This window comes from Cyanistes caeruleus, chromosome 7 (assembly GCF_971803275.1).
Source record: "Cyanistes caeruleus chromosome 7, bCyaCae1.hap1.1, whole genome shotgun sequence".
Classification (NCBI taxonomy): domain Eukaryota; kingdom Metazoa; phylum Chordata; class Aves; order Passeriformes; family Paridae; genus Cyanistes; species Cyanistes caeruleus.
The window spans coordinates 4,070,831-4,092,629 of record NC_141707.1 but is presented as its reverse complement, the minus strand read 5'-3'; the positions used below and the strand labels follow the sequence as shown (position 1 = coordinate 4,092,629).

The 21,799-nt window shown below is 49.0% G+C and overlaps 1 protein-coding gene across 4 annotated transcripts in view; it reads left to right on the top strand.

Annotated features, from left to right (window-relative positions):
- Positions 1 to 357: 357 nt before the first annotated feature.
- LOC147652103 (maestro heat-like repeat-containing protein family member 7) overlaps positions 358 to 21,799 on the top strand; it is a 63,043-nt gene continuing 41,601 nt past the window's right edge. For 2 of the 4 annotated variants that reach the window (XM_086898918.1, XM_086898917.1), the window contains exons 1-2: positions 910 to 1,698; positions 1,798 to 1,950. In XM_086898918.1, the coding sequence (XP_086755044.1) occupies positions 1,566 to 1,698; positions 1,798 to 1,950 (286 nt within the window). In that variant the 5' untranslated portion in view covers positions 910 to 1,565. Of the gene's footprint in view, positions 1,699 to 1,797; positions 1,951 to 2,190; positions 2,259 to 2,402; positions 2,520 to 2,707; positions 2,857 to 3,154; positions 3,303 to 3,550; positions 3,739 to 3,827; positions 3,966 to 4,234; positions 4,350 to 4,524; positions 4,666 to 4,862; positions 5,040 to 5,172; positions 5,329 to 5,457; positions 5,560 to 5,927; positions 6,031 to 6,313; positions 6,368 to 6,654; positions 6,974 to 21,799 lie in introns of those variants that run through there. The other 2 variants (XM_086898921.1, XM_086898920.1) reach the window with 2 other exon arrangements.

The window sequence follows — 21,799 nt, the reverse complement described above, 5'->3', positions numbered from 1 at the left end:
AGCCGGGCCGTGTCCCAAGGAGGCCGTGCCAGCTTCTGTGCAAGGCCCCGTGCCCTTCCTGCTGCGGCTGCGTCGGCAGCCCTGGGGGCTCCTTCTGCTGCCCTGAGCCTGCAGAGCAGGGCAGCGTTTGCTGCTGGTTTGAGGCGTTCCTAAATATCCCGTCGGGGATATTTAGGAACGCCTCAAACCAGCAGCAAACGCTTGACGCAGTTCTGCCGGAGCCCAGGCTAGCTCAGAGAAACACACCAGCAGCCACGTCAGGTGTGTGGAACTACCTTGGTTTATCAGTGCCAAAGGCAGAAGCTTTGAGCCTTGTGCTCGGGTACAAACAAACAGCCAATGGGGAATCCAGGAGGAAGTAGCGAAGGGAGGGCGTTCCAATGCAGGAACCATCAGGGATGAGGGGGAATAGAGGACCGGTCATGCAGGCCAATGAGGCCTCGAGGCTTAGGGGGTTGACAGGGAAGGATCCAGAACAAAGGGCAGGCTTTACAATGATGGACAAGGGGTAGGGGCAGGGTTGTGGTGACAGGCAGGGAAGGCTTGGGAATAAGGAGCTGGCTTTACAATGAAGGGCAGATCAGGGGAGGATACAACTCCTAGGGGCAAACCAACTTTGGATGAACAGGAGGGAGCAGAAGAGTGAACCATAGAACTGACAAACTTCCAACAACAACTAAACTTAAACAATTGCCGCAACACTGTCTTTGACACTTTGGGCAAGAGATTCCTTCCAACCGAGGCCACTTTGAGGGGGGATGGGGGATGGGGGGAGAACTAGGGCACGTGGCAGTGTTTGCAAGGGCCCTTTGTGACATGGTCAGCGTGGGATGGAAAGGGACAGGGTGTCAGAGGGCCCTTTGTGACACGTGGTGACAGAGGAGCTGGCCACAGCGACAGGTCCACGCCACAGTGCTCGGTGCACGCGACGGGACAGGACGCGCCAGAGCGGTGCTGTGAGGAGCCCCCGCACAGCGCACTCGTTTGTGTCTGACCCGGAGCTTCTCTGAGCCGTCATTCTTGCAGGTGACCTCGAGGCCAGACCACAGGACTTGGTGACCTGTGGCCTTGCCGAGGCTTCTTTTCTTAAGGTGCCCTCGAGGGCAGACTGTGGGACCTGGTGAGCCGGTGCTTTTCCGAGGCATCGCCCATCCCTGCAGTCACTGCCCTTGAGACCAGGGCACAATCCTTGACGAGGAGCCTCCTGTCCTTGTGGCAGGAGCCCTCAAGACCCGAGTGCAGGACTTGCTGTTCTGCAGTCTTGACAGAACTTGAGGCTTGCAGGTGCCTTCCAGGCACGACTGCAGGTCTTGCTGCCTCAGAGCTTTTCTGAGGCATCGCCCATCCCTGCAGTCACTGCCCTTGAGACCAGGGCACAATCCTTGACGAGGAGCCTCCTGTCCTTGTGGCAGGAGCCCTCAAGACCCGAGTGCAGGACTTGCTGTCCTGCAGTCTTGCCGGGACTTGAGGCTTGCAGGTGCCTTCCAGGCACGACTGCAGGACTTGCTGCCTCAGAGCTTTTCTGAGGCATCTCTCTTGCAAGTACGATAAATCCAGGCACTGCCATGGAGCAGCGACCCCCAAGAATTCCCAAGCTGGCCTGGGTGGAGGAGGAGGAGAAGGAGGAAGAAGAAGGCCCTGGAGCTGCCCCAGATGTAGAGACGGAAGAGGTGCAGGAGTTCCAGCCGCTGGAGGAGGGTGAGTTGCAGAGCTCGGCCTTAGGGCTAGTGCCTGTTGCCAGCTTAGCCCCATCCCATTGCATGCCATGCCATCCCCTGGTGCTGTTCTGATGGAAAGGATGGGAGAGTGTTGGAGATCTGGAGCAGCGACCCCCGAGAGTGCCCAAGCTGGCCTGGGTGGAGGAGGAGGACGAGGAAGAGGAAGAAGGCCCTGGAGCTGCCCCAGAAGTAGAGATTGAAGAGGTGCAGCAGTTCCAGCCACTGGAGGAGGGTGAGTTGCAGAGCTGGACCACAGGGCTGGTGCCTGCAGACAGCTTGGTCCCATCCCATCCAATCCCATCCCCTGGGGACATGCCCTCAGAAAGGATAGGAGAGAAGCTGGGGCTTGCCTCCAAGCAGTGGCTGTGCTCAGTTCCCTGGGGCTGTCCCTGCCTGGGGATCACAGGGCTGGGCAGCGTTCTTCAGCCACTCCTACAGCCCCTCAGCTCTGGCCGCTCTCGCTCTTTGCCAGATTCAGCCATGGACCAGACACAAGAGCAGGACCTTGCCTGTGGCCTCTTCCGCAGAACACCTGCACAGGTACCTGCAGCCATCCCCAACTGGGCTGGGCCTGCTGGCACGGCTCAGCCCAGCACCATGCTTGGAACACTCCATGCAATATCCCTCTCTTCCCACCCTTCCTTCTCCTACCCAACATGCAAATTCATCAAGCACATTTGGCAGGAAGAGAACAGCGTCATGGGCACTGGGTCCATGGAAGATGGTGACGTCTACACCAGCGACACCAGTGCTGCCATGCTGGAATTCATTTTGGAGGAGGGTGTTTCCATTCCAGAGCAAGTAAGCAGCCTGTGGCCAGAGGTTGATTCTCCAGGGATCGCTTGGCCTCCCAAGCCACGCCTACTGATCACTCTAAGCTTTTGAGGCCATTGCAGCGTGGTGACAAGGGAAGCACTTCTCTGGAGATGCTGGGGACATTCCTGACTCCCTCTGGCAGCTTTCCGAGTCTCCCCTTGTGCCTTCTCCAGGTGCCTGCCGTGGTGAGGTACATCCACCAGTGGCTCATGGCCAATGAGTCTGCTGACTCCAGGCTGGGCAGGACCCTGCTGGATCTGACCGAGGCACAGCCCACTGACGTGGTCATTGCTCTCCTGCGTGTGGCCCCAACGTGTGACAGGTAAGGGGCCCACTTGCCCAGAGGGCTCAGGGCTCCCCAGCCCATCAGCCTGCACAGCCCTGCCCAGGTGTCTGAGCAACAGAGAGTTCCAGGGTCCTGTGTACCTGGGACCTTTCCCAGCCCTGCTACATCGGCCCCCAAGCCTGCTGCCATGCCATGCCCCCTCAGGGCCCTGTCCCTGCAGGGCTGGCTCACCTGGGTGCTGCTGCTGGCAGCCAGCTCAGCTCCTCCCGCCACTGCTGCCCAGGCCACGGGGATGTGTCTGAGACCCCCGTGAGACAGAGCTGTCACCCCACAGAGCTGCAATGACCATGTGGAAGACCATCATGTGCTCGAGCAGGACTGTGGAGCCAGTAGTACAGATACTCCTCGATGTGCTGAGAACCTGGCCAGAGCACAGCACGTGCACCTCCGATGGGGACAACACGGGTGTCTTTGCCCTGGCTGTGAGTTTCTGGAATAGGCCTTTGCTCACCCCATGGCCGACAGCCTCTTCAGCAGCTCCGTTTCCTCCTTCCCCCACTGCATCTCCCTGCCTCAGGCGCTGGGCTGAAACCTGGCCTAGGGGCAGCTTCAGGGGCACCAGGCATGGAGCTCCCCAAGGCTTTCCCCTGGCCTTCCCTGCCACGCTCAGGCCCTGCCACACAGATACCTTGGCACTGGGCACTATCCCTGGGTGCTTTGTCCTCTGCAGGCAACAGTGGTGATGTGGAAGTTCCTTCAGGTGCCCTGTGTCCCACGGGTAGTGAAGGCGTATTTTCCTCGCGTCTTAGTCCATCTGCTCTTCCAAGTGTTCTTCAGCACTTTGGAGATGCCACAGGAGGTTGATACCTTCTGGAAGGCATGCCAGGAGCAACACGGCCTTGCCATCAGCCCCAACAGGTGCTCCATCCCACTCCTCCCGTTCCTGCCATGTCCGCAGGGCAGGAGCCAGTGCTCCCAGCGTGACCTGGGCTTTGCTGTGCACACAGGTTTGCAGTGCGAGCCCTGAAGTCTCTACTCTGCCGAATGCATCGTGAGCAAGTGGTGTTGTCAATGGAACGCAAGTGTGGCTGGGACACGCTGCTCTGCGCTGACACCCACCATCATGCTGTGGGTCTCCTGGCCAGGTGAGACCCCTTCTCCCCATTGCCTCTGGCATTTGTGCCCCGTGCTGAGGTTGCCCCACACAGTCCCCATTGTCGTGGGCCAGAGGGCCTCGTCACCGAGGGACAGCTAAGGAGACTGGAAAAGGTTGGGAGAGGAAGGCTCCCACATGGAGCCACCTCCCCAAGGGCTCAGGTCCCCTTGCAGGATGCTGATCAAACACCAGAACTCTAGGAATCAGTCCTGGGAGATGTCCCTTACCCACAGGCTTTGTTACTTTTTCACCTGCCAGGGAGATATCCTGTGTCTCCAGACGCTTGTGTTTCCGCATCGTTCGCTACCTGCTCCGGCTACTCAGCACACAGGAGGCACGCTGGGATCTGCCTGCCCTGGCATTCCTTGTGGAGGTGAGCCCCATGGCCAGAACTGCCTCCCTGCAGAGCTGTCTGCCACCTCTCGGCCCTCTCATAGCTGCAGCTGCCTGGGACGGTGCCCATGCCCTGGGCTGCCGCCTGGGCCCAGCCCTGTGTGGTTCCATGCTCCTGCCGGCTCGCTCCCCGGTCACTGCCCGGTGCCTTTCAGGTCCTGGCGCGCCTGGACTTGACTGAACGTGGTGCTAACAGACTCCTGGAGATCTTGTCAATGCACCTGCAAAGCGAGTGCAAAGAGAGGCGTCACCTGGCACTCAGGGCTCTACTTCAGCTTACTGACGAACCCTCAGTGGTGAGAAGTGGGCAGTGGCAGAAGCTGCACTGGGGAATGCAGTCACATGGGTTTGGCTGGGCTTTGGGCAAAAAGGCAGCTGCTGCCAGCTCTCCTGCCTCCCGCTTCAGCTGCCTGAGTGCTCTGGGACAGACCTTTGGCCTCTTGACCCCGTGGCAGCAGCAGGGTGGCGTTTCATAGACTTCTGTTCTGCACAGACTGAAAAAATGTGGAGCCTGACGGAAAGGCTTGTGGAGCTCCTGCAGGATGCAGATGGAGAAAGAGTTCGGATGACAGTCATGGTGCTCAGCTTTATAGTCTTGGAGACGAAGAAGCTGATACCCAGCCCCATTGCCCTGCAGCTGGCTGAGGCGCTCCTGCCACTCTTTGACTACGTAAGGCTCTGTGCCCCCAGCCGAGGCCACTGGCTGCTGCCTGGACACTTGATGCCCTGGGGATTTGCAGGCCTGTGCTCTGCTGAGCCCCGTGCCGACAGGGCTGAGGTTTTTTTCTCCTCCTTTCATATAGGATAATAGCCAGGTGCAGCTGGTGTCCATCTTGCTCTTCCGAACATTGGTGACTGTTCGCGTGGAAAAGGAAAAAGAGGCCCTGAAGTCACACGTGCACCAGAGCCTGCTGCCACTCTTCTTCCACTGCCACGATGAGAACCAGCAGGTGGCTGAGGTGAGGACTCCCGGGCTGCTGCTGTCACCCGGGGAGGGGGCTCGGCTGCCTCCTGCAGGCCTTGGCACACGAATGCGCCTCCTGTGCCCTGGCTTGTGGGGCCATCTGAGGTTCTCTGCTGCTTTCCAGGCCTCTCAGAGAGCACTGCTTAGCATGGCCAAGGTCCTGAAGAGGAGAGATCTTGCAAATCCTGTGAAGGATAAGCAGCTGTGGAAGTTCGCTGAGGTCCTGGTAAGGACGGCCTGGAAGGCCCAGCCTCAGCCTGGAGAAGCCCCCCTGTCCCCGGCGCTCGGTGCATGGGGCTGGCAGCTGGGCCCCTGCCCAGTGCCGCAGCCGGGGCCACACGGCTTCTTCTCCAGGCTCCTGTGGCCCCGAGCCGGCTGCCGATGGAGCCCCGAGCCACTTGGGCTGCGGGGCGGGCCGGCACCGCGGCTCTCCGGGCAGCAGCCGGCCCTCTGCCCCCTCCAGAGCCCGGCGCCAGCGGCTGCTGCCCGGTGCTTCAGGGCTGGGCGGGCATGGGAGGCCCGGGCTGGCCGCAGGCAGCGCCCGGCCGAGGGGCAGAGTCCGCGCCAACCCTTCCCTCCTGCCGCTCTCTGCAGCTGGCACAGGACGAGAGCCGAGCGGCCGAGTACCTGCACCAGGCCCTGCCGTACCTGCAGAACCCACAGGAGCCCCTGCGAGCAGCGGCCATCAGGTTCATGGGTGAGCCACGAGCCCGGGCTCCCTCCCCGCCCCGCCGCAGCTCGGCCCCGGCCCCGGCTGCTGCTGTCCCGGCAGCGGCACCCGGGCCCGGCGCCCTGGAGCCCCGGCTGCCCTCGGGGCTGCTGCCGCCGGCCTCTGGCAGCCGTGCCCTTGGGCTGAGTCAGGATGCGGCAAGGGCTGGGGCTGAGCCCTGCCGGGGCGGGAGGGCTTGTGGCCCCAGGGCTGGCAGCGCCGCTGGCAGGGAGCTGTGCTGCTGGGGCCCTGACAGGCTCTGTGTTCCCAGGGATTGCCGGGCGGCTCCTGATGGGGCAGAAGGAAGAGCTGCAGGTCTACGAATGTGAGTGAGGGCAGCGGGCTGTCAGCAGGGCTGGCGGGGGGAGCTGCAATCCCTGGCCTGGCTGCGGAGGGCTCTGCTCAATGTGCGGATGAGGGGCAGCGTGGGCAGAGCACAGCGAGACTTCAGGGGCACGTGGGGCATTCGTGGCCAGCAGCTTCGGGCTGATCCCTGCTCCCTGCTCCCTGCTGTCCATGGCAAGAGCCGGCTGGGATGGCCCTGGCAGGGGGCTCTCCGTGGGCCCTCGTAGGACTGGGATCTGACTGTGGCTCTGTTCGTCTCTCTTCCAGCCCTTGCAGTTATGCAGAATGACGTCAGCCTGGAGATCAGAAGCCTTGCTCTCCAGACATTTCACCTGCTGATGGCAGGAGACCCCGCTCCAATCTCCATGTTCCAGAGGCTGCGAGATGAGCTTCGCAGGGCATGGAGAGCACGGCCTCGTCTATCGAGCCTCAGCTGCCTCTGCTGCTGCAGCTCTGGCGGGAACTGATCCAGCAGGATCTGTCTGCTGGGGCCACATGAGCTGGCAGGCATTTTGCTTTTCTTAGATATTGTTCTTTTACTTTTTTAATTTCTCTGTAGTATAGAAATATAGGATATGTTACAATACACAGACTCCCAAGACTTTTCTTTTGCTGTGCACGGTGTACAGGGCATAGGGGAAGAGGGTGAAAAGGGTGCTTGTGCTCGGCAAGCTGCCCAGGCGTGCAGTGGTGCAGGGAAAGTGGCTACAAGCCCTTGGCCTGTGGTGGTTGTGCTGAAGGCACAACCTCTGTCCCAAGCCAGGAAGCGCCATCTGTGTCCTTGTTCCGGTGTGTTGCTGCCTGCGTTGCTGAGAGCTTCCAGGTGCCTTGTTGTAGTGCATCTAAAAATCTTGGTAGCTCCCAAGGGTAAAACTCACCTCTGGTTTGTGTAATGGGAGTTCCTACCTGAAAACCTTCTTTCCCTTCCCCCTTCCCATTGGCTGTGACCTCCCTGCATCCCCTAATCACCCCTGCCCCTTGGTATAAGAGGTAAGACCCAGAGCATTTTGGTCTCTCTCTTGCCTTGGATGGACGACAGACAATAAACCCGGGATTATTCCAGCAAGTTTGAGCCTTCTGTGTCTAGATAGTTTGAGTCCATGTTGTATTCACTCCAGGACCCCCTCCGCGGCCTATGCCCTGAGAAGAGCAGGCTCTCACCACAGGGGGTGGGACAGAGGGGTCCCATCGGGGAGAAGGAGTGCAACAGTGCCTCTTGATCCAGCTCCATAAGCAACCCCCAGCATCTGCCTTGTTCCTGACACCCAGCTTCTCTGGTACTTCCCCAAAGCTCCAGACTGGAGCAGGGGCCCCTCAGATGAGGGGGTTGAGAATGCTGGCATGCGCCAGCACTGGAGATCTCAGGATTGCAAGGAAGAAGCCACAAATCCCCCTTTTCAGGATATTCCAACCTTCTCAATCACATCCTGAACAGGGATCAGCGGAATTACCAGAATACCGATGGCTGGAAGATCCCAGCTGTACAGAGATGTGGTAACTGAGAGGTACTTGGAAAGATTTGATTCCATTATCAGTCTCATGGAAGGGGAAGTTATTGTCGTGGTTTTAAACCAATAACTAAGAAAATTACTTACTTCTTGCTGTGAGATATGGATTAGAACAAGAGCAAAACAGGCATACAACTTAAAAGGGAAAAAAAAAGAAAGTTTATTGACAAACTACAACAACAAGAACACCAGAATAAACCTCCAGAAAAACCCTTCCATCCCCTATCTACCCACCACTTCCCCGTTCACATGACAACAGAGACAAAAACTCTGGAACTTTGATGGTTAAAACAGTCCCCATTCTTGCTAGTCTTTTCACCAGTCTTTATAGAGAAACAGAAGTTTCTTCCTGTTAATTTATGGAGTTTCTCACAAGAAAACTATTTTTTTTATAGTTTTCTATTGCCCTAATGTTAGCTGCTCAGAGCTGCTATTATTAGAGTTCACTCCTCCCATTTTCACATCACTCTGAAGTGTGTATGGGCCATGAGTCTTGAGATAGCATTTTTAAGGATAAGTTATTCAAAGGCAAAAAAGTCTTCTTCATCTGTTTCTGTGAGCTTCACCAGAAAACAGTTTTCTCATTGCCTCTCAAGGCTTCAAATCTCCCAACAGTTTTTTCATTGCCTCTCAAGGCTTCAAATCTCCCAGCACTTCACTATACTATAATTACTCTTTACTCAAATTTACACTTTGAACACTATTCTTTTCTAGATCCTGTATCATGAATTAAAGGAGTTCTTTTCAGGACTTCATTGTCCATTTCCATACTTTTAACAGGGAGATATTTCAGCTTAATTAAAGCATCTTCTTAATTCTCTACCTTTCCTGAAGCTTCTTTTCTTTCCTGTCACTGGTAGTTTATAAAGCCTCTTTTCATGTTGATCACTCTCTCTCTCTCTCTCTGGATAAAAAGATTAATCCGCAAGTCTCATCTGGGTAATGAAAGAGTTAAAATCTTGCCCAGGCTTTTGTAGATGGTTCGAGGATCTCTGCTGAACAGGAGCTGGAGCCGTCTGCGATGGAAGGTTCCTCATGGCTGTTCTGGAGAGTGTGGTCGCTGCTCTAACCCGCTGCAAGTCCAGGGCCTCTCTCTTTCTTCACTGGGCAGTTTCTAGTGAATGTAGTTACAGCAAAACCTGCAGTCGAACCAGAGACCGGCCCAGCCCGGGCCCGAGGAAAACCTTCCCCAGGCCCCCCCATCTCCCGGCCGGGAGACGGGGCAGGCCCGGCCCCATCCCCGCCTGGCTGCATGGCCTGGGCAGGGAACGGGAGGCCTGGAGCTCCGCCACCTTCCACAGCCAGGAAACAAAGAGAACCCAGAGAACTCTGCTTTTACACTTTAAGGTAGGGTTCACAAGTTGATCCCACTTTTCAATGGCCTAAACTGCTGTCAGTTCCCAGCAATGACTGATAATTGGTCAGGAGAAAAGACTCCAAGCACTTCCCAGCAACTCCAACTCCCTTAAAGGTACAGTAACTCCATGACAGTTATTTAAGACGTTCCATTCAACGCCATCATGACATCAGAAGCCAACTTACTTCCTGGTTACAATACCTGATGTTTTTCAGCCTATTATCTTTTGCTGTATAATGCTGCTAATACTTCTAACACCAATCACCTCTGATTTGACCCCATGTGATCTTGATACAATGCATCTTTCCCAGTTTGGATTCTCCAAAATGTCTGGTCTGTTTGCAAGGCCATTGTTTGAAACTCGTTTCCCATTCAATCTCGTTCTCTTCGAGGTCTTCTCTACTCCATGGCCTAGCTAAGTCAGCAAACCTTATCTCAGAGTTTGCATACAAATGTACAAGACTATGTGAGCTTTCAGTCAGGCTTTGAGAATCTTCTACAATTCCATTTCTCAGAGCTGAGGGCTAGGATGCTGGGAAGAACCCAATTTCCTGATGGAAAATAATCCAATAATTCAGTTTCTGGAACTGGGAAAGCAAGGAAACGGTTTTTCGGGAGGTGCCATAGGTGCTCCTGGACCGGAGAATTCCCTAATCCATCCTTCCCTGACTGAGGAGCAGAAGTTCCTGGGATGAGTCAGGATTAACAGACCCCTCCCTCAGGTGTGCAATCCAGGATTTTCCTGGTTTTTCCCAGCCCAGATGGTGAACCATGTGCAGCGTTCCAAATAGATTGGTTACAACCAGGAAGGATTTTATTCCTTGTGGGGATAAAACCATGTGTCCTAGTTTAGGGCAAATCAGGAAGGAAAACTCCAAATGGGGATCTCCACAGGGAAATGCCCCTCCCCACCAACGGGTCCGGGAAAAGGAAAAAAAATCCGTGGAGAGAAGTGGAAAAAGCTGTTTATTTAACAGAAATTGAGTAATATTAAATAATAAAACCTCTTGCTGTTCGATGGGATGGTAAGTCTAGGAAGAAAAGTCTTTTTTCATGTGGTGTAGCTTGGCTCGCTCAGGTTCTTATCAGTCCCTCCGGCGCTGGAAAAGTGCCGAAGCCCAGGCCCCGGTGGGCCAAAGGCGTGAGCTCCCGGGGTTTGCCTGGGTGTTCAGTCCAGAGCAGGTTTGCACAGATCCAAGAAAATTGGAAAAAAAACCAAAGGTCCAGGGAACTCCTCTGCCTCAGCTAGCTAAAACTAACTAAAAGCCAGAGAGAAGCTCTGTTCCGCTGTCTGTCCGTGCTGCAGACACCACAGTCCAGGAGCGGGATGTGTGGGAGTGATGTTTTCCTTAACACACTGCGCGCTGCTTCTTCCCCCTCTCTTGCTCTCAAAGCCAGTCTTAAAGGTGCAGAACTTAATATATAACATAAACCAGATGATTGGGGATACCAGTATCATAAAGTCACCCCAGGACACCATGCTCAAAAATGCTCCTTGACCTTGACTGCCTCTGTCTGCTGCCATAGGGAACTGGCTATTTGTTATAAAGCTTCATTTGTCTAGTGCTCTTTTTGCTATCAAACAGAATCATAGGACACCCTGAGTAGATTAAAGAAATAAGAAAAAAGGCAGTAAAAAAAAATTGGCTTATTTTTCACTTTCTTATTCCATTAAAAATATTCCCACAAAAAAAATAAAAGGAAGAAATAACAATAATAGCATCATCAACAACAATATTAGTAGCTTGTCAATATTCTGAATATTTCTTCTTTATAGCTTTTCTAGGGACTAAATTTTGGTACTTTATTTTACTATTTAAAATATATTATTTTGCCATGTGTTATTCTGGAGAAGAAAACTATTGTGGTTTCTTGGAGTTCTCATTTTTTTGCCTTTGAGTTGTCTGTAATTTTTCTGATTAAAAATGAAAAGGGTTTAGATTTAAAAAAGAAAAAAAAAAAGAGGGGGAAAGAAAAAAAAAACTGAAAAAAGGAGGAAAAATGATTTTAAAAGGGAAAAATCTCTTGAAAATATAAAAAATAAACAGAAAAACCCGGTTACACGGTTTCCAATGTGTGGCTGAGTGCCTTGATGTTTCCATGTTTTTTGTGTGTTCCTAAGTTGTAGAGTTGTCCAGACATGATGTTGAGCTTGGCAGAGATTCCACAGCCACTTGAGCCATTCCCAGTTTTCCTTCCCACCTGTAGTATCCAATGCCGTCAAGTACTTGACTGCTCTGTAGCAATAACTGTGCCATTTTTCAAATTCCTGATGCCCAGAATGCTTTTATTCCATTGGAATTTGGTTCAGCAACTGGAGGATATGAAATTCCCAATGCCTGGAATGCTGTTATGATATTGGAATTTTGGAGGGGAGCTGGAGTGTTGGGGAGGATGAAACAGGGAAACCTTATGAATGTGATTGTTTGGCAGAAGATTCTGAAAATATGAAGCCTAGAATCGAAGTAGAAATGAAAGCCTGCTCTAAGTCATGAAGCTGAGTACTTGTTACTGTATAACCAAAGAACAATAGCCTAGCCAGCTAAAGGAGAATCCCTGGTTGATAAAACAGTGTCCAAAGGTCAAGAAGCAATGAAAGAACTTGTAAAGCTTTTAGAGTTTAAAATGCAACACTGTATGTTAATATGGGGATGCTCAGAGGCTGTATGCAAATTCTTTAGTGGGTGTATCTCGTAGTGATTGGTTACTGGGAATTAGAATATTCACTATAGAAAAAGATACATTGGATTGTAACAAGAACTTCGCTCTCTTTATTCTTACCTCTCTCTTATATTCCTACCCCTCTTTTAGTTCCTACCCCTCTCTTAGTTCCTACCCCTCTCTCAGCTCTTAGTTCCTTCCCTACTCTTAGCTCTTCTCTCATAGCCTTCCCCTACTCTCAGCTCTTGCTTTCCCTGCTCCTACCTCCCTCTTAGCTCTTACCCCTTTCCTCACCTCTTAGCCTTTCCCCCTCTCTTAGCCCTTCCCTGCTCTTACCCCTCTCTAGCTTTCCCTGCTCTCTCCCTCTTGTTTTTCCCTCTTTCCCCCTCTTACCCCTCTCTTGTCCTTCCCCTCTCTCCTAAGCCTCCCTGTTTTTCCCCGCTCTCCCTCTGTTGCTCTTGTTCCCTCCTTCCTCATCTCTAACCTCTTTTCTCCCTCTCCCCCCGCACTCTCTCCCCTCCCCCAGGGGCCACGCGGACGCCGAGGCTGGTGGCAGACACGGGTCTCTCCCTCTCTTTGCCCTTACAATAAATTGCTTATACCTGAACAGCTTGACCCTGGAGAAGTCTCTCACCGCGAGCGAGCATTTTGAACAGCAGTACTGGAGGATCTGAAATTCCCAATGCCCAGAATGCTGTTATTCCATGGGAATTTGGGAGGGCAACTGGAGGATTCCATATTCTCAATGCCCATAATGCTGTAATTCCATGGTTTTGGTGGGAATCTGGGAGGGAAGCTGCGGAGTAAAACATTTTAACAGAGTAAAAGCATATTTTAGTAAAAGCCTGTCTGCACAAGCCAGCCTTTGGTATAAGCGATGATATTAAAGATAGTGTCTTTGAAACTCTCCTGAAGCAGCAAGAATGAAAGGAAAACAATAGCCTTGTGTATTGGGGAAAGAATGTAAACCATATGTATTAGCCAGTAGTAGCTTGCTAAGCCCGCAGACCCTGTGGGACCCTATAAAAGTGTGCTAGAGATAGAAATAAACGACGCTCGCCATACTTCTGTGAAGACTCGGCTGAATAGTCTGGCGGTTCCTCAATACCTGGTGCCCGAACAGGGACCCCCTGTGGGCAGAGGGGATTCAGTGGTAGAGCCGGTGGAGCGGATCCATGCGTGGGAAGACGCGGATGCGGATCGGTGCCGGGTAGGCGAGCCTGCGGGCAGGGAGACGCGGAATGGAGGCAGGCTGCTGGGGGAGACCGAGGGCAGAAGAGGTGAGGAGGGGTCGTGACCCTTCCCCCACCCGTGGTCACAAAGAATGGATGGGTTTGCAGCAGCACAAACTGCTTCTAAACATTATCGTTAAATGAAACGAAGCAGTCAAGGATATGGACCTTGGAAATCTCGTTTTATGGGCTAGGGATAATAGGTACGGGCGCCCCCAGGTCCCGCTGCTGCCTTTTGCAGCGGAAGAACAGAAAGACATAGGAGATTTGTTGTAGAAAAAAGCAATCATGGAGAAAATCAGCCGTCTGGGTGCTTTCTCTGGGGTTGGGCACGTTCTGCCTGCTCACGGAGTAGCGATGTGGCTCACTCTCGGAACTTTTAAAAGCTCAGGAGTGTGCCGGGGCAGGCAGGACCACGTCAGCGGAGACCAAGCCAGAAGTTAATCCACCAAATACGGATCTGGAAAAGGGGCGTCTCCAAAAGGAGACGGCACCAGCCCCAGGCAGGTGGTGCCTCACACATCATCAGAAATCAGAGCCCCAGATTGCCAGTCCCCTTCTACTGTTCACTGGGGAAAGCTGCAGGACGTCCCTCTCCCCCCACGGCGTGTCAATGCATTCAGCAGACAGGCAACCACCGGCAGGAGAAGAATGAGGAAATTATAATGATGCATCGAAAAAAGATCAATTAGGGTGGCAACAGCAAATAGAGAAACTTGTGCAACACCTACATGCTCATATTCTCAATTGAGCAGTCATTAAGAAGAAGTGGAGCTCAGCGTCATCAAGAGAAAGCAGCCCTGCAGCAAACGCCGAAACAACGAACAGAATCTGTTCAGCGACAGCAGGATGTGATGCGTCCTGAACTATCTGCTCCACCTTTGGAGACACTTTCAACACCACAATCTGATTCAAGTCCCAGCTTTACTCCCCTGGAAGAAGAGAGTCCAGATTTAGATTGGTTCCCACCAGAACCAGGGAGGCGTAGGAGGAAAGCGTTGAAGTGTGCGCAGAGAACAAAGGCACCCCCAAGGCAGAGGCAGTGCAGAAACAGCTCCAAGGCCACGCTGGGCAAATATCAGCAATTACAGAAACAGCTGATCAGAAACAGGTGGCTCAAACAGCTTCAAAGGGACACAAAATAGTCAAAAAATTGCTAACTATATGATACCTAGTTTGAAATTCATCACTGTAATTAAAAGTTAATAAGTTGCAATGATCTCCGTTGTTACCACCTGGCCCTCCGAGGCTTTTCGTGTCACATCGCCTGTTTTTGTAAAATCGTGCCCTTTTCCCTCTATCTGTGAACAACGAGAGAAATACTGAGGGAAAGATCTGCATTTATTCAAGTTAACTTTGTGAGTTTTTTGGTTTTTTTCTCTCCGTTTTTCCCCTCTGCGAGAGTATGTGGAGGAATGTGAAGAAAGATAAGAGCAGCCGAGCAGCCGCAAAGTGGGAAGTTCACCCCCACTGCTCCCTCTCCAACAAGAGGCACTGGGATAGTACCCAGTTTGTTAAAAAGTCATAGTTCCTTGGTTTTTTAAATGTTTTTATATATCCTTTCAGAGTTAATAGTGTATTTTAAGTAATTATGACTTTATGTAGTTGCAGTTTTTTTAGAGTTTTACTAAAGAATTTATTGTGATTCTTTGAAAGTTCAAAGAGCCCCTTTTTAAAAAATATTTAAGGTGAATATTAACAGAAGTAAAAGTTACCTTGCAATAATTAGTTTTAAAAGTTAATGTTAAAATATTGAATGATTTACAGCTACTAATGAAACAAGCTTCCAATTAATGTTATCTACAAAAGATATTTATGGTTTTAAAAAAAGTAATTAGCTAGGAGATCTTTACTGCACAAGACAAAGTTAAGGTTACCATATATTACCCATTTGCTTGTTTTTTTTACAATTTTAATAAGGTAATTTTAATGTGAGTCCTTTTGATATAAAAGACATGTATAACAGCATATATATCAATTTGAACTTCGGATTTTAATTAAAAGTTAGATTTGATGTTTTTGGAAAGTGCTACAAAAGCTGAGTGGCAACTTGCCAAATCCTGTGCTGTGGTTTTTCTCTATTAAAACTGCACTTTAAAAATCCTGACCAACTTAAGCATATACTAGGCAAATTCCTGTTATGGATAAGTACTTTTAGTAACATTGTCAGTTATTGTCAGTTATTCTCAAAGCCAGATGTCATAAAATTGTGATGTATTTGTTACATTTTTATATTTTTTATAGTGAATCCGTATTACTGTTATACTGTGTTCAAAAGGTATATATCAAACTTTCAGCTGCCTTTTTATAATAATAGAGTAAGATTAAGTCATGCTTTTATTTGATAGAGATTTTGTGTTAATAGAATTAAGCAAAGTTAAGTTGTATTATGTTTAAATTTGAATGTTTTTAAGTTAAGTTTTATAACTTGGATATTCTTTTAAGGTTTTGTTATTTCCTTTTGTTATAATTAATTTTTACCAGGTTTAAATATTGTTTAATTTAAATGGTTTCATGTTTTATTGGAGACACTTGTTTAAACTGCAAAGTATAGTTATTTTCCTGGAGAGATAAAGATGACAACAACTGAAACGGCTGTGACAGAATGCTGATGAACATCTGCTTGTGGATAGAAGTGAATGCAGTCTGTGACACCCTTGGTTTCATCAAGAGTTCTATTGTTTGTTGCAATCTCTGCAGTTTTTGTTTTTTATTGCTTTATTATTTTTCAGTGTTTCCAGAATTTCAAGGAAATGTATTGATATATTTTATATATTTGTAAAGGCCTGTCTGCAGAAACCAGTCTTTGAAATAAGTATTGATATTAAAGGCTAAAGTCCTTGAAACCTTCTTGCAGAAGAGAGAGTAAAACAAAACAATATCCTTGTGTGTAGGACAAAAAATGTAAACCTGTGTGTGTTAGCCAATAGTAACTTGCTTTGCCCGTGGACCCTGTAGAACCCTATAAAAGGTGTGTTAATAATAGAAATAAATGGCATTCACGTTTACTTCTGTGAAGGCTGGTAAATAGCTGGCGGACTCTCAATAGAAATGTATCATTGCTGAGGGCTGGCTGCCATGGGAGAGGCTTCAGATTAAACCAACTGCTGCATGGTTTAATTGGTCTGGTACCTAAGGCTTCTGATCATTTGCTCTGTACAAATGCATTTTAACAGTTTGCTGTGCTGTAAGCATCTCATAGCTGCTACTATTGAGAACCGTGTTTTGAAAATGACTTAAGAGACATCTTTCCAGTTTAAAGCCTAAGGCCCTGGCCAAGCCTTGACTTTACCTGGATAGAATGTTTGCCAACAGATCCAGATGTTTTCTGTACCAAATCAGTATTTGAGTCGCTTTTTGACTCAGCAATTTGACCCTATTAATATGACAGCTGAATCAATTTTGAAGTGGGCTTGGAGAATCATTTCCAGAGGTGGTTATCCAATCCTTCACTGATTTTTTTTGTTTGTTTGCAGACTATGAGATGCTGGTACAGTGTTTTAGTGGTTAATGGTAGTTCTATATTACATATGTTATTAATAATGTTTATGATTTGATTGATTTTTAACTGCTATAGGTTTTTAGTCATTGTGTATATGGTTTTGTGTTAATATTGATGCACATGACGGAAGTACATCTCATTTTTTTTTTTTAAAAAAAAAGGGGGGGGAATTGATGCCCTAGAAGCATTTGATTAGTGTAATATGTGCATTAGAGATTTGGACCACAAGAATGAAATATGTAAATCGAAATTTAGAAAGATCATATAATCTAAATTTACAATTGGGTGTGCCACAGCTAAGTCAAAATGATTCATTAACTTCAAGGGAAGAAGTGTCTGTGTTTTGTTAACAAGTTCAAAAAGGTCACCTATTCATCTGACCAGGCTGTCTACCTCTGAAAATGTGAGATCCAGTGAACGGAGACGTCACCACACAACCTTGGTACTCCAAACAAGATCAGAAGTGGAGCTGCCAGGACACAGTTGTGTCTGAAAACTACACAGACAGTTTGGCAACAGAAATTTTATGTTGTTATCATGATGTTGTGTCTGTACCAATTTTCTTCAGTTGTTCTCTGTTTCAAGATTTAGAAGGATGTGAAGAACAATCCAAACATTGATGCCTTCAGTCAGTCACTGATCAGCTGCCAGCTGACATCACAAGAGCAGCGAGTGTTCCAAGACTGAATCACGTTAAATCATTGTTTGTGAGAAGAGTTTTATAGAAGATCTAGAAGAGTATAGAGATTCCATCTAAATGTATATAAAAGCAAATTGTAACTGTATTTTACCCTTTAAGCAAATTGCTTTCACGCTTAGATTGCATAAATACTAGAGCACATTAGATAATAGTTTAGATAAAGAGTTTAGCTTGTGTGATAATTGTTCTTTGTAAGTTATTGATAAGTTTAGAAAAGATATTAGTATAAAGTATAAGTATTCCCCCTTCAAGAGTTAAAGTGAGCATATTTGAAAGTTCATTTAACCTTAAAACCTTAGCTGTAATTCTGAAAGCATGGTGTCATTTGCATGGAACAAACTGCTTATGGTAATCGTACTGTGCAGAGTTCCAACTGTCTGCTAACTAACATCCAAAAGCGACAGAACATATGGGTCACTCTGGCACACTTACCAGGCCAAAAATCAATGTGTCTAAGCCTAGCCACACCTGGAGATCCTTTTTGCACCTGTCTCATAGGTGTCCCTGAATGGGATCCTCAAGCATTTAAAGGTTTAGTTAGTAATGAGACTCGACTGAATCCATTAGCAATGTTATGAGAGTGCCACCGCACTGTTGGCTTCACGTCAAGACAACATGAAGCCTGTTGGTAAGAAAAAATGATAGAAATTCTCAATGTTACCATAGGGCCCCTGTGGTAGAAGAATTGGATTTGTTAAACTCCACCAATACCTCAGGTGGATGGATGATGTTTGAACCCCTAACAAAAAGCCACTCCAATAAAGTGGTGCAACGCTGAGCTACAGTTAACCCTGTAGTTGATCTCATTATTAACATCAAAAGTAAAGCTTTTTATTCACGATGCAGTCTCACAGGACGATCACCAAAGCAATTACCTAGTTCAATATTCTTAATTTGTGGAGATAGAGCATGGAATGGAATTCCTGCTAGCCCACATAGAGGACCCTGTAACCTTGGGAAACTTACCTTGTTCCATCCAAACTTATACCCATTGCTGAATATAGCTGGTAAAATAAAAAACATCAAATGGTGTTGCCTCAGATGAGGCGTAGCGACCCGGTTCGTGAGTGACACGATGGCTAACTTACAGGCCTGTTGGGCTAATCACACACGAACACCAATGTGGTGGATGGTGAAGAGCGTTTATTTCCAGTGTGCATGGTTTTATATGACCGAGTTATGATTACGTCATTACCATATTATTATGGGTTAGAGAACTTTGGAGAACAGGGCCCCTATCTTCCCGTACATCGCAAGACCTTCCGATCGGCTTTCCCTATCTAACCACATCATCTCCATGAACAGAACTTTATAACTAAATATGTAATTAACAACAAACTGTGAACTTGTTAGTAATGAACATTAAACGTAACCGCGGTGTGTTAGTACGAACTATCATGCAAACTTAGGTTAACTGTCTTTGTTCTAAATATAAAATGTCAATTTTATCTAAATGGGTTTTTATAAACTGGGCTAACTTATTAAGAAGACAAGGACCAAAATAAGTACAAGCACAACAACAATAACTGGTCCTGCTAACGTGGATATGAGGGTAACAATCCAGGGGGACTGGCTGAACATTGTGTTAAACCAGTTCTGTTGAGAGCGTTGTCAGCTACGCTGTTCAAGTCTCTGTTGTAGCTCTGCCATGGACTGCTTGATTGGCCCTGAATAATTGGCGTAGAAGGAACACTTCTCATCTAAGGCAGCACACAGACCTCCTTGGTGCATGAGTAAGATGTCCAGTCCTCGTCTGTTCTGCAGCACGACCTCAGCAAGGGAGTTGAGGGATCGTTCCAAGTTGGAGATAGACTCTTGGATTCTGTGCAAGTCCTCATCAACTGTAGTTTGCAGTTGGGCTGGACCTTGGTTTTGAGTCACTAGTGCTGAGACACCTGTCGCTGAGCCTGTTGCTCATAGGCCCAAAAGCACCACGAGGCTGACGGCGGTAATGAGTTCTCGCTTTTGGCGTGGGAAACCTCTCTCTTGGTGGTAAGGCAATTCATCTCCAGGAAAGTACAGGATCCTAGGGATAACAACCACTTGGACACAAAAATTGTTAGCTTCATCAAAGTGTTTGATGGAGATACACAGGGTAATACCTGTGGAGCTACAGGCCCAGATTCCCGAGGTTGCTGGAATTACCCAGGACTCAGCCTTATCCAGAGTCACAGAAGTGCCACAAATTTCTTCATGGCGTTGTATTGCCTGTCTGTTGCCTATGCAAATACCTTTGCCTGAAACTTGCTCTAATGTAATTCCCTTGCGAGGGGTGTTCCATAGGCATCTCTTGGGGTTATTTGCTTTGGAGTAACTAAACATGGTGTTAAGGGCTACCCCTTCGTAAAAGGGCGGGTTGGCGTCATAGCAAAGCCAACAAGAATGGGTAAAGTCTGGCTTTGTTGCATTTAACAATAGAAATGCGGCATTTAGCATGCGATGAAAAAGGGCATGAGATGTCAGTTCGAGCGCACCATGAAGTGCTGATGTGGCACTAGTGAGGCTAGGCGTGGGATTGCTGTTTATGTGATTGTATTGTTGGGCTACAACTCTGTTGGGTCCGAGAGCAATGTGGTGCGGTGGTGAAGCTCTGATAATTTGAACGATCGTGTTCGGATCTGTATCCCAGCTATGAAGGAATACTGACCACTTTTGTCCTAGCGACCAGCTGGTGTCCTGAGGTTGCAGGACTGTTACATTTAGGTGGGAACAGCTTCCTTTAGCAGTGATCATACCGCTTTTTCCGAACATGGGCCACTTGCAGCCTTTAGGCCAAAAACCCACGTCTAGGAAACTATCTCTCCTAGCTGGTGTCCACTGGTTACTGGTGATGATGGTTTCACAACCCCAATACCCACAAAACCTGTACCCAGGATAGGTGCAATAGCTTTTACCGGGGTTGACACTAGGGCACCAGTATGTTCCCCAATTAACATAGGTGAAAGGTTTTCCCTGACTTGGATCAATTCCTGTTCCATCGGTGTTAAATATTTCACTGATGTGAACAATGAAACTAGGGGCATTAGACACAGTTTGGGCAATTACTCTACCATCCACGGGATTGCGGAGTGTCCAGGTGCACGGTCGGTAAGGATGCACATCCAGTTCTCCCTGTCCAACGCGAGGCATGCTTAGAAACAGGAAAACACAAAGGCACAGAGGCTGTTGTGAAACTGCCGATGTCCATGTCAAGGACGAGAAGCGAGGTCGACGTGGAAGATTACAGTGTGTCTTGGTTCTAGAAGACAGGTGTCTGCTAGGGAGAGCAGGAGCCTCCCTTGGGATGAAAGAATGTAGACCCCCTCCCTCCGAATTATTATAAATTTGAAATCAAGGGGCTTTCAGGCAGAGATCTGGGGATAGGAATAACAGTTCTTTACTAGTATAACCAGGCAAACAAACAATAACTACAGCAATAACAAGAACACAGAACCAGGGACCCCGGGACAGCCTTCTCAGCTGAGATGGGATGGAGGAGAGGCTTTGTTTTCACAAACCCCTCGGGCGGGCAGTCACGGTGCTCCTGGGCTCCGAGGAACAGTTGGCTGGAACAGCAGGGATGAGCTGAGATCCTGGGCCGGTGGCTGAGGTGTATCAGCAGCTCCGCAGTGGTGGCTGCCACACGTCCCGGCAGGGCAGGGGGTGTGAGGCCGCCAAGAAAGAGGGGAGAAGGAGAAGAAGCAGCAGCTCCGCCTGGGTGATGGCGAATTCCCTTCTCTCCACCGCAGCAGCTCTGTGACCCAGCACACCAACGTCCTTCCCCGAAAACTGAAGAAGAAGCCAGCCCAAAAACTGTCCCCACCCTCCTTTTCTGCCCCCTTCCCACCCTGGGCCCGGCCACTCATTGTCCGTTGTGAGCACCCCTAAGTACCGGTAGTTAGGTTGTCCCAGCACATAATGGGTAAAAATTCCCCGGGCAGGCCAGAAGGATAAAACAAAAAAAAAAGGACACCTAACCCTCAACACACCAGTCAAGAGAAACTCTGAGGTTTCATTAGTTAAGTTATACAACACAGGCTTTATTGATTCTAATGGACACCACTTAATAATGTTATCTTTCTCTACTGCGGCATACCCCAGACCTGTCAGGACCAATTTCCATCCTGATTCCCAATCTCCCAATTCATTTCTAATTTTTACTGGTGGGCCTTCTTTCAGTGCTTCAGTGGCCCAATGCTTTTGGGAAGGGGTTTGTGCTTGATCTCCTCTGGGAAATTGGTTCAACGCTAGCATGGCGGTGGCTAGCAAGCATGGCTGTTCTGGCGGAGGGATGTTATTGGTAAACCCTTCTGCTTTGGCCAAGGTTTCTAACTTAGATTTCAAGGTTTGCTTCACTCTCTCTATGATGCTTGACCCATGCTGCTGTACAGAATGCCCTGCTTTAGGGTGATGTTCCACTTAGTAGCGAACTCTAGAGTTGACTTGGCAATAAAGTTTGTACCGATGTCTGTT